At 45.3% G+C, this 12,580-nt stretch overlaps 1 protein-coding gene and 1 non-coding gene across 3 annotated transcripts; one reads left to right on the top strand and one right to left on the bottom strand.

Moving 5' to 3' along the window:
* Nucleotides 1-576: 576 nt before the first annotated feature.
* Arl11 (ARF like GTPase 11) lies at nt 577-2,570 on the top strand. 2 transcript variants are annotated; one of them, XR_015044739.1, is made up of 2 exons: nt 577-702; nt 1,104-1,215. XR_015044739.1 is itself a non-coding variant. In XM_021181218.2 (2 exons), the coding sequence occupies exon 2, from the start codon at nt 1,489-1,491 to the stop codon at nt 2,017-2,019; it is 531 nt and encodes a 176-aa protein (XP_021036877.1). In that variant the 5' UTR covers nt 622-702; nt 1,386-1,488; the 3' UTR covers nt 2,020-2,570. The 2 variants fall into 2 exon arrangements, 1 of the variants encoding a protein (XP_021036877.1); XM_021181218.2 differs by lacking the exon at nt 1,104-1,215 and adding an exon at nt 1,386-2,570 and having other exon boundaries at nt 622-702.
* A 2,227-nt stretch (nt 2,571-4,797) lies between these two features.
* On the bottom strand, nt 4,798-4,901 carry LOC115029375 (U6 spliceosomal RNA). Its single transcript, XR_003834927.2, has one exon. It is a non-coding gene; the product is annotated as a U6 spliceosomal RNA (small nuclear RNA).
* Between the last annotated feature and the right edge of the window lie 7,679 nt (nt 4,902-12,580).

A 12,580-nucleotide genomic window follows, 5' to 3' on the forward strand; every position in this document is an offset into this window, starting at 1 on the left:
ATGAAACCATCTTAAGCTGCAAAGGAAAATAACAAGGGTCGTACTATTCCAAAATTAAACAGTTGTTGGACAGATATCTCTGTAGAACCAGCGTGCATGTGTGTGTGTGTGTGTGTGTGTGTGTGTGTGTGTGTGTGTGTGTAAGGTTGTGGTTCTAGCAGAGTCTAATGAATACTTATCAGTCATGCACGCACAAGATCCGCTCCTTTCTGTACTTATTAATTATTGATTAATTCATTATTTCCTCCTCCTTTTTTGTTTGGGCTTGACAAGTCACTCCATTTTGATTCTGACAAGCTTCACAGTTTTGCAAATCAAAGAGCCTCCCAGCACCAGAAAACCACTACTGCCTGTGCTGGGTGGCCGGTGCTTCAGAATTCCCAGGGAGATCACAGGAGTCAAGGAAAGCAAGGAAGGGTGGCACAACTCTGAACTTGTGAAGTCCCCTCAGACTGGGGGAATTGGTGCTGGGCGGGGCTCCACTAACAACTGAGAGCTGAGATGTCTTGAGACACACCCCCAATATGGGAGGATGTCTGTCCTAACCACTCGAGAGAGGAAGCAAAAACAGGACAGATTGCAACAGCCACTACACTTCCTTCATATCCTGCTCTTGGGACACGGCGACCAGCAGAATGAAGCTTGACTGTGGAGAGGTGCCCTAGCGGAGGGATGTCTGCCACAGTCCAGGCAACCGCAGAGGTAACTCTAACTCTTGCTCTTTTTCTCAGGGCAGAAGTGAATGAGGTCCCTCCCTTTCCTTCAGTGGTATCTGATGCACACACTCCTAAGAGGGCTATGGTCCTCCTTCTGCCTCAATAACTTTCTCCTAAGTTGTAGATACTTCTTAGGCCTTCATGGTTAAAATTCTTTAAAACACACACAACACACACACACACACACACACACACAACACACACACACATGCACACAGTATTCTAGAGGCTTTTATATGGTGTGGAAAACTTCTTGGCTCTGACTCAAATTTGCCTGAATCAGCAGTGGTTGTCAATAGGTACTGGAGAGACCAATGCGCAGGTCCTAGGAGGAGTTCTAAGAAGTTAGCCTACCCTGACCTGGCTTCTCCACTCTTTGGAATGCAGCGTGCTGCCACTTCTGAGTTTCGGCCCCAAGAAGGAAACAGGAGGGTCAGAGACCACAGACTGAGAAAACGCCTCTCCTGAACACGGTCGGTCGGCTGTGGCTTCCTTCACCTCTACTTTAACTACTTAGGAAGGACGCTGGAGTTCTGCATCTTCAGGCAGTTCTCCGCCAGCACCAGAGGCCAGTCAGCTGCTGTTGACTCACACTTCCTCACTTTCTGGACTTTTCAGGGTCCAGCCTGGTTCTGAAACCCTTCCCTAAAATGACTTGTTTTGTTCTAGGGTAGGAGCTCAGTGCATGCATGCATGGATTTGCATTTCTTCAGAAAAGAGTAGCTGATGTGCATCGCCAGCCTTTCTGCAGAAGGATTTACCAGGGGCTATCATGGGCTCTGTGAATTCCAGAGGTCACAAGGCAGAGGCCCAGGTGGTAATGATGGGCCTCGACTCTGCTGGCAAGACCACAATCCTGTACAAACTGAAAGGAAACCAGCTGGTGGATACCCTACCCACTGTTGGTTTTAATGTAGAGCCTCTTGAGGCTCCTGGACATGTGTCACTGACTCTCTGGGACATTGGGGGACAGGCCCAGCTCAGAGCTACCTGGAAGGACTACCTGGAAGGCATCGACCTCCTTGTGTATGTGCTGGACAGCACAGATGAAGCCCGCTTGCCTGAGGCAGTGGCTGAGCTCAAGGAAGTCCTGGAAGACCCCAACATGGCCGGTGTCCCCTTCTTGGTACTGGCCAACAAGCAGGAGGCTCCTGGTGCTCTGCCGTTGCTTGAAATCAGAAACAGGCTAGGCCTGGAAGGGTTCCAAAAGCATTGCTGGGAGCTACGGGCTTGCAGCGCTCTCACAGGACAGGGGCTGCGGGAAGCCCTGCAGAGCCTGCTGCATTTGCTGAAGTCCCGCTAAAATGCAGTAACCTCTGACTCCAGGCTGGAGCAGGACAGGGAGCAGGGTCAGGCGGACCCCGTGAGTGGGCAGAACAGCTTATCCTGGCTTCTATGAACAGAGGGGGCCAGTTGAACCTTGAGAAAGTGAAGCTCAGTTTACCACATGAGAAACCACGATTCTCTTGGACAGAATATTTTCTTCTCAGTGGCAGTTATGCTGAAAATCAACTGTTCTTCAAGTAACAATAGTCAGAGGGAATATAAAAATTCTCACAATACCCCGGGTGACAGCCCACTACCAAGTGTCAATGTAACAAAGGTGGTGACATAGTAATTGACCAAGTTCACAAATGAAAAGAGGTTCCAAAACTGCATCTGAGTGTCACCTGGCCTATCCCTGTCATCTGAGTGTCACTGGGCCTAGTACTGTCATCAGGAGCAACTCTTCCTGCTGGGCTCTGGGCAGGAGCCACTGTCACTTTTGTATACTTAGCTGGGCTGACAGCTGAGGGGCAGGTCTGCTCCCAGGATGCTGCAGGAATCCTCCCAGAATTCCCCCTGTTCTCCAACTCCGACTAACTTTTCTCTGCCCTACATCATATGTTGTAAAAAAGTAAAATAAAACTCCACTTATAATCTCCTTTTCTGCATGAGTGTGTGTGTGTATGTGTGTGTGTATGTGTGTGTATGTGTGTATGTGTATATGTGTGTGTATGTGTGTGAATGTGTGTGTGTGTATGTGTGTGTGTGTATGTGTGTGTGGGGAGCAGCAAATATATCTCTTCCATCCTCAAATGAATAAATATTTTAAACAATGTCTTCCATCAGATCAAGCCTGGGATATAGCTCAGCGAGTGAATGCACGAAGTTTTGGATTCAATCTCTAACACTGGATTGAGGGTGCAGGAAGTGTAAGGAAAAGCAGTGCCTGCCTACAATCCCAGCATTTGGGAGTCAGAGATTCGAGGAGCTGCAAGTTAAAACAACAACAATAATAAAATAGATTAGATGAGTTGGTTTTAATGGAAAATATGTAGAGAGTGAGAGTGTTGTGGATAGCCCTGGAGCTAATTATATTTGATGTTAATTCCTTCTTCAGTGAGGGGTTGTGAACAAGGAATGAGTCAGCACTCAGGTGATTTCCTATAAACCTGCTTCCCACCTTAATATGTAAAATAAAGGAGAGCTGATGACCCACTTCTGTGTTTGCTAGGCCCCGGCATAGTCTCACAAGAGACAACTATATCTGGGTCCTTTCAGCAAAATCTTGCTAGTGTATGCAATGGTGTCAGCGTTTGGAGGCTGATTATAGGATGGATCCCTGGGTATGGCAGTCTCTAGATGGTCCATCCTTTCGTCTCAGCTCCAAACTGTGTCTCTGTAACTCCTTCCATGGGTGCTTTGTTCCCAATTCTAAGAAGAGGCAAAGTGTCCACACTTTGGTCTTCGTTCTTCTTGAGTTTCATGCGTTTAGCAAATTGTATCTTATATCTTGGGTATTCTAAGTTTCTGGGCTAATATCCACTTATCTGTGAGTACATATTGTGTGAGTTCTTTTGTGATTGGGTTACCTCACTCAGGAATGATGTCCTCCAGGTCCATCCATTTGCCTAGGAATTTCATAAATTCATTCTTTTTAATAGCTGAGTAGTACTCCATTGTGTAAATGTACCACATTTTCTGTATCCATTCCTCTGTTGAGGGGCATCTGGGTTCTTTCCAGCTTCTGGCTATTATAAATAAGGCTGCTATGAACATAGTGGAACATGAGTCCTTCTTACCAGTTGGAACATCTTCTGGATATATGCCCAGGAGAGGTATTGCAGGATCCTCTGGTAGTACTATGTCCAATTTTCTGAGGAACTGCCAGCCTGATTTCCAGAGTGGTTGTACAAGCTTGCAATCCCACCAACAATGGAGGAGTGTTCCTCTTTCTCCACATCCTCGCCAGCATCTGCTATCACCTGAATTTTTGATCTTAGCCATTCTGACTGGTGTGAGGTGGAATCTCAGGGTTGTCTTGACTTGCATTTCCCTGATGATTAAGGATGTTGAACATTTTTTCAGGTGCTTCTCTGCCATTCGGTATTCCTCAGGTGAGAATTCTTTGTTCAGTTCTGAGCCCCATTTTTTAACGGGGTTATTTGATTTTCTGGAGTCCACCTTCTTGAGTTCTTTATATATATTGGATATTAGTCCCCTATCTGATTTAGGATAGGTAAGGATCCTTTCCCAATCTGTTGGTGGCCTTTTTGTCTTATTGACAGTGTCTTTTGCCTTGCAGAAGCTTTGCAATTTTATGAGGTCCCATTTGTCGATTCTCGACCTTACAGCACAAGCCATTGCTGTTCTATTCAGGAATTTTTCCCCTGTATCCATATCTTCGAGGGTTTTCCCTACTTTCTCCTCTATAAGTTTCAGTGTCTCTGGTTTTATGTGGAGTTCCTTGATCCACTTAGATTTGACCTTAGTACAAGGAGATAGGAATGGATCAATTTGCATTCTTCTACATGATAACCGCCAGTTATGCCAGCATCATTTGTTGAAATGCTGTCTTTTTTCCACTGGATGGTTTTTGCTCCCTTGTCGATCAAGTGACCGTAGGTGTGTGGATTCATTTCTGGGTCTTCAATTCTATTCCATTGGTCTACTTGTCTGTCGCTATACCAGTACCATGCCGTTTTTATCACAATTGCTCTGTAGTAAAGCTTTAGGTCAGGCATGGTGATTCCACCAGAGGTTCTTTTATCCTTGAGAAGAGTTTTTGCTATCCTAGGTTTTTTGTTATTCCAGATGAAAAAATATGGAACGCTTCACGAATTTGTGTGTCATCCTTGCGCAGGGGCCATGCTAATCTTCTTTGTATATTTGAATCTTTTTTAAAAGCTACCTAGGTGTGCCTCTGTGTAGCTTTAGACTGTAGGGATGAAATCAAGAGAAAACTGGGACTCCCTGTTCCGAGGAGGCGGAGCCTGGCTCAGGTTTCAGCTGCAAACCATCCCTGTCCTGAAGAAGTGTGTTTTCCTTTGAGTAAAGACAGTCAGCTCCCTCTGGTGGTGACTTCAGTTTCCAGGTAAGTCCAGGGTGAACCTGAGTGACAGAGCTTGGGAACTGACATCACTGGCTTGAGGACACTGGGTCTTCCTGCCCACCATGGCTAACTCTAGAGGGCCTGCCTGCAGAGTGCCCAGGCCTAACTGAAAGCTTGCTCCAACTAACAAATTGCCTTGCTCAGTGTAATCTTATTGTCATTCCCCTGCAGGCGCAGATCCCTGGATCTGGGAGCTTTTCCTTTCACTCACTCGTGTCAAAAGAGCACAAGGCCACCACTGTGTGTCCTAGGGAACGCAGGGAGGTTTTGAAGGACTCTGCATTAGGGAGACTAAGTATGTTCTAGGTTCCGTGTGATCAGCAAGCCTGCAACGAACGAACGCTGAATTCCATGACTGCCCCTGAGCTCAGCCAAGGAAGGCGTTCACAGGCAGTATGGGCTGACCCGACTCATAAATGTGGATGCTCAGAGAAAAACACAACCACTTCAGGGGGCAGAGAGTATTCCTGGCTGTCTTGATTTTCATCACTCTAACATATTCCCCGTTGAGGAACATGTGCTCTGAAGCAACAGACTGTGGAGTTTAAGGCTCTCCCTGCCGGCTGGGCAGGCAGCAGAGAGTACGCATTGCTGTGAGGACCCAGGTTTGCTGTTCTGCGCTCACATTGGCAGGCTCCCACTCATTGGTAACTCCAGCTCCAAGGATGCTCTCTTCTGGCCTCTGCGGGCAGCAGGCACACAGATGATCCATATACATACATGCAGACAAACACTCATATACATAAACAAAAATAAACACATCTTTAAAAAGAAAAAAGACCTCCTGTCCTTTGTCCCTTGGTGCCAGTGCTCTGAGAAGACATGCAGGTGCTGCCGCCTGTGAGTTGCAGGAAACACTGCAGGCATGTCAGACGGTCGCACTGTACACTGACTTCAGCAGTGGGTAACCAAACATGTTGTTTAGTCTTCTCCAGCAGCTTAAAGCGGAAAGTCTTTAAACCCACTGCCATCTTGCCCCATCTGTGTGATATCCCATAGAACTCCATGGAAGGTTCTTGTTGGGAAAGTGCGGTTTGAGAAGCAGCCACAGCAGCGGTTCCCACAGCCTCTTCTTCCCGGGAAGAAGCTTAGCTGCCCTGCTGTCAGGATAGTCATGAGTATTCTAAAACATAGTCTTCTTTAGGACAACTGAAAGAAAACTGGAAAAAAGAAAGAAAACAAGCAGACTTGAACACTGAAGCAACCTCCAACATCTCTTTATTTTGACGACATATTTTTGTAAGGAAAATAAATAATCATATGATCAGGAATGCATATAACTAGATGAAATCAAGAAAAAATAACAGTATGCATTTTAAAAGTTATGAAATTATTATTGCTTAGAGTGGGACTAAGGGAAGTGCTGAAATATAACAAAAAAAATAGGAAAAAATGTAGATTGTCCCACTGTAAATGTTCACAAGTTTTAAATAAACAGGATTATTACAGATGAGTGTTTAAAAGGTCAGAGCCTTGCCCTCCCGGCTTTGCACCGTAAGTATGGAAAGATATACGGCAACCATAGGTCATTGGTCAACGGACCCCAAAACTCAGACATTTGGTGCACTGTGTTTTAAAAGTAGGCCTTGCTTTTCAGCTTCCTCTGCAGTTCTATGTGAAGAGTGGTAAATCAGTTTTTACTTGTTTTATTAATAAAACGTAATTTGGATATCTTGACTTGATGGTTTTGTGATTTAGCTGGGTAAACTATCTTTGTAACAAATACGTTACTTATAAAATTTTAAAAAAACCCTTATATTATAAAAAGGGAAAAAAAGGAGAGGAAAAAAAAGTCTTTTAAATTCTGCCCCATATCTCAAGCTAGCAAGCCCTCCCATCTCCCAGCCTGGGCACATAGACATTTCTGTAGTCTATTCCAGGTGTGAAATTGTAAACCCAACAAGCCAGGTCTCATAGAAGCCCTTTCATTGTTCAAATAAAAGGTGGTTTATAGACAGCTTCTTGTTTGTTAAGTGGACAACGCCTCGCACCACCCTTTGCAGTTTTTAACCCGTCCTTTCTTGGAATTCCACGAAGTTCAGTGCCAGGTGCTGTGTTGCTGACTTCCCAAGGGTGTGAGTGACATAAAGAAACAAAGTAGCAATGTCTGTGGTCCGTGAAAATTCTTCTAGGAGAAAATTGCCACCAAAAGGAAGCCACAACTCACTTTCTATTCACATCCCTGCTGTCTCAATGCAGGTAAGGGCACTGCTCTGGGCCTGAAGTCCATTAGAATTGACCAACATCCCCTCCCCTCCCACCAACTAGGTACCCCAGGAAGATCACTTAACCCCCTTCACAGGATCCTATGTTATAGCCCAGGCTAGCCTTCAAATTGTGTTCTGCGAGCCTTAGTCTCCTGATTATAGGTACTATAATCTCTCTACCTCTACGCCTCACACTGCCCTCCCCTCTCTCTCTCCCTCTTCTGCCCCTTTCCCTCCCTCCCCCTCCCAACTCCCTCTCCACACACTGAAATCCCTCTTTGATCTTAAAAACTCACGGAACAAGCTTCAGTTTGCCTCATCCTGAAATCCAGGCCCAGGAAACCATGTTTGGAAAGCCATGTATACTCTAATGCCTATGGATCTTCAAGATGTGGGGAGGAGCTCTAGGTAGTCAAAGCTCTAAGTCGAGACGAGACAAAGTGTGGATGCAGGGTACCAGAGGGAGGAAGGAACCCTTGTGGGGAGATAATGAATCTGAGTTATCATCCCGCACCGAGGGGGATGGAGGTGTCACCTCCCCAGGCTGATGGAGGGGCCAAGAACAAACTGAAGAAGCCACACAGACTAACTGGCTGGCTCTGAGCACCTCTTCAGGCTGGGATTTCATGGGGATCTCCTAACTCAGCCTAGCTCCATTTCACAGCTCGGCAGAGTCTCTCCAATAGTGACTGGCCTCCTGGACCCAAAGCCAGGAAGACAGCTTTTTTTTTTTTTTTTTTTTAAGATTTATTTATTTTATTTATTGAGTACATTGCAGCTGTCTTCAGACACACCAGAAGAGGGCATCGGATCCGATTATAGATGGTTGTGAGCCATCATGCGGTTGTTGGGAATTGAACTCAGGACCATCTGGAAGAATAGTCAGTGCTCTTAACCACTGAGCCATCTCTCCAGCCCCGGAAGACAGCTTTTGAGAAAGATCAGGCTAGGGTAGGGTAAGGCTTAGGAAAGACTCAGCACAAATGTGAAGTTAAAAGGGAGAGCATTGGTGCCCAGGTAGCCGGAAGGAGCTGCGGCCTTCAGTGGGGAAGCCACACTTCCCTGACTGTGTCCTAGACTTGTAGAATGGCTCCTCTCAGGGGCAGCACCTTTGCCTGCAACAGATTACAGACATTTTAGCCCTGTGTAAGCAGAGGGGGTTTTGTTTTGTTTTCTAGAGTCTCATGTAGCTCAGGCTGGCCTCAAACTTGATGTGCAGCCAGCATTTCTCATTCTAGCATCGTTGCTTGGGGTGTCTTTAGGGACTGAATGACATACTGTCTCTGAAGGCAATTTCAGCTCTATCAGTTGAGTAGAAGTTTCTAGACTTTCAGTCAACCTGAAAGAAAGTCTGCCTTCTCAGACCTTCCTAATTTCCCTGTCCTTTCTGCCTTCCTCCCATGTCTCAGGCAGAAGAATGAGCACACTACAGACCCTTCCTATTAGGCAAGATGGGGTCAAATTCTGATGGTGGCTGGACGGAGTCTGATGGCTGTTTGTTCAGCCACAGCTGGGTCACAAGGCTCTTACACAAGTATGTGGCCTCAACTTAGGCCTGGTTTCCTATAAGCCAGGATGATTCAGCAGCTCTGGGAGGACCTCAGGGACACTCTCCTGCAGGTCCACCTCTGGCCCCGTGCAATCAGCATCTAGATAACACCAGAAACAAGGCCAGGCCTGACTCTGAGGCTGCCTTGGCTCTGGGAAGACAAGCACATGGTCATTAATGAGTAACCCCTAATTTGGGGTGGAGGTAGAGTGTCTATAGGGAAGTCGAGGAGAGAAAATCACTGAGTTCTTAGCCTAAGTACTAACATACATACACACATTTGACTGTACTCTATCTTGGAACCTCGTCAGACAGGCAATACGGGAATTCAAAGAAAGACAGCAAAAGAAGAAAGAAAAAGAAAAGAAAAATTCCATAAAAGCTGGTTGGGGGGGGGCAGTTTTGAGATAAACAATGAAATCATAGCATGTGCAAACAGTTCACAGGACAAAAAGGCCAAGGCTCGGTGCCGTAGGTATGGACACTGTGTCTGTGCAGCTCCGGGACTTCCTCTCTGCCACACACACGTGTAAGGGGAGGCAGCATTAACCTATCTGAGGTGCCTAAGTACAAAAAGCTTCTACCCTGGTTTTGGAGACAAAGCACAGAGACATTCAGCCACTTGAGTGATTCACACCCAGCGTTTGAGCTTTAGGGGCACATCTCCAGAGACCACACTCTCGAATGACACAGAGGTTAGGCTCCAAAATTTAGAGCTCTCAGGACATGTCACAGGAACTGGTAGGAAGTGGAGAGGGAGCATGACCCTCAGGCCACCCTCTCACTTCATTCCCGCAGCCATTGCCCCTCTGTCACTGAGCAGAACGCTATTGGTTTCTTCTCTGGTGGCCATGCTCAGAGGGAGCATGGAGGAAGCTTAGCATCAGAAACTGGAGAAGTGAGAGGAAGACCATGAGCTGATCAGAGGCTGTCGGGACCTTTCCCGCTTAGCTCTCATGACTGACAGAGAACACATGTACCCTTTACCAGGACCAAGATCCAGATCAGCTGAACATCAACATTGGGATTTAAAGGTCTCCAGATGACAAGCCTTCCCCATGTCCACAGCATTTCCGCATTCCCCCCTTCATTTTTAAATACAGAAAAATTAGAAAAATATGTAAGAATTAAAATGGCATCAAACTCCTTAATGACAATAACACAGAACTCCAAAGGATGATATAAGAAGGCCTTCAAAATTCTATGGACAATGTAAACAGTAAGCCTGTATTAGAATCCACAAGCTAAGATACAGATAGAGTCCAAGTCTATGCTGCTATGTTAATAGTCAGATGGCTAAGTTTGAAGAAAAAGGGATGGCTCTACCTTACAAGAAAATGTCAATACATAAGTGTAAAAGGAATGAAAGGAACAGAAACTCACCCTAGAATATTCTAGTAATAACTGTTGCAGGTAAGATTCATCCACGGATGCTTAAAATTACATAGTGAAAACTTTAGATACGCTGAGTATTTGTACAATCTCAAAGTCTGCTCAGCAACACTTGCTGTTGCAGAAATAATCTTAGCCAGGTACAGTGGTACACACCCACAGGCTCACCATTTGGGAAGAGGGGGTATGAAGATGAGGAGTTCAAGGTCATCCTTGGCTACATAGCAAGTCTGAGGCTAGCTTGGGCTATGTTTCAAAACAAGCAAGCAAACAAACAAATAAAACAACAACAAAAAATGTGGTTATGGGAAATCCACCAGACATGGCTGCGCAGACACACACAGTCTATAGCCAAATGAAAGTCTTCATTCCAGCCAGCTGGACTATCTACACTCAGGTATTCAGAACCTAAGTGCAGTTCTGGGTGTTTAGAGTAAAGGATTTATAAAGGCGAAAATGACATCCCGGTATCTCACTCTACAGCTGCAGGAGGACAGTTTGCTCAAGCAGGCAGTTTAACAGAAGCTAAGATAAGCAGTTAGCTGGGGTAGCTTGACCTTGGGTTCCTAGAATAGTTGAGTAATTTCCCACAGGATTCTCTAACAAGAAAATAAAATCTACTTAAAACCTAAAGTTCCCTCAGCAAGAATACATAATGAAGAAACCTCCTCACTATCTTGCCCTGTCACATGTTATCGTAGGAAAATGCAGAAGCCACTTTTGCCATGTGATTAAGTGTGGTTCCTCAGAAAGCCTGACTACCCTCCACCCTATTCTGCCATCAGGTGTTGGGCTTATGATTGAGACTTAGGCTGAAGCTCTGTACAATGAAGGCTTCCCCACAGCGCCCCCCCCCATGGTGGTTCCTGATGAGAGAGACATCCTTGCTTGTCCATACTTTTAATTCACTGTTCATCGTGGAAAATGAGTGCATACGACTTCCTCGGGATGGTCCAGAGATTAAATGCCTTTTGCAGGAGGAATGTCTGGAAAGGGAAGCTTATTGGCTAAACCCTCAGGGTCTCTAGATACCTCATTAGCATGGAGAACTCTGTTCTGTGCTCATGACCACAGGTCACAGTTTCTTATGTGGGGAGTTGTAGTCACATGTTCCAGGCCAGGGTTATAGAAGCTAGGAAAACTGTTATAGGCCCTTGGATTCTGTGTGACAACATTCTTAGCCCTTCAGTTGGTGGGAAACTAAGATTTGATAATACATTCTAAAAGTTTTTTATCTTTTGGTCAGAACATTAGGTCTAGCTTTATCTGTTAGTCATGAGATGATAAATCTAATACGAAGCAGGGTAAGGAATGGCTATTCAACTAGAGATGGCCCAAGAGAAACTGTAGTTTGGGTTCTAGACCTGTAACGTTTCAACCTCCCCACATCCTGAAGTTCGCAGTCAACTGCACTTTGTAGACACAGCAACTATCTAGGAATTTTCATTCACTCCAGTAACAAGTCTTATAGGCTTCATATCTCCCTGGTTTGATGCACAGACAAAGGCTTTGGCAATGTCCTTTCCCTAAATCTGACTTGCTGTGATCATAAGGAAAGCCTCAGACAAATCCAAACTCAACAACATTCTGCAGAATATCAACATCATGAGAAACCAAGAAAGACCCAGGACCCAGCCCAGATTAGAACACCCAACATGCAGTGTAGAATCCTGGAAAAACAGGATGACATTTTTTTGGAGACGCTGGTGAAACCTAGTTTGCAGTGCAGAAAAGCACAGCACATGAAAGTTAATTTCCTCCTTTGGACAATATGTGCCTATATGAGATGCCAACATGGAGCAGAAAAGGGTAAAGCCATAGGGTAGAACTCTATATGGCTTGACTCCTCCTCTGTGAGTCTAAAATCATTTCAAAATAAGAACACACCCAAGAACACATATACACAGCCTAAGGAAAATTATTTCCAAACAACAATCTTATATCCAATCAAACTATAAACCCACTTTGGTGACAGAACAGTGATCTTTTCGGATGTGAACGGTCAGCCTGCCTCCATCTTTTTTTTTTAAAGACACATTTATTCATTTAGTCTGATCATGATCAGACCATTACATTTAGCAGTCAGCTGCATGGATGAAAAAGGTCTACAGTAAAATCTTTTGTTGGAATGCTTTACACTTTCCACAGAACAAAAACTAAAATAATCTGCTATACAACTAGTCACAAATACAGTCCTGGAGTTTTTGCCCACACACATGAGTGCGGTCTAAAACATGTCTTCTTTGTAGCAGCTAGGCCCTGTCACCACTGTGCTTGGCTGAGTTCACAAATCTGTTGTGCCCTGTAGCTTCCCTGTCACTTCTCTGGCTCTCCTCTCCTG

This window comes from Mus caroli, unplaced genomic scaffold (genome assembly GCF_978045245.1).
Source record: "Mus caroli unplaced genomic scaffold, Mus_caroli_1 scaffold_12, whole genome shotgun sequence".
Taxonomy (NCBI): domain Eukaryota; kingdom Metazoa; phylum Chordata; class Mammalia; order Rodentia; family Muridae; genus Mus; species Mus caroli.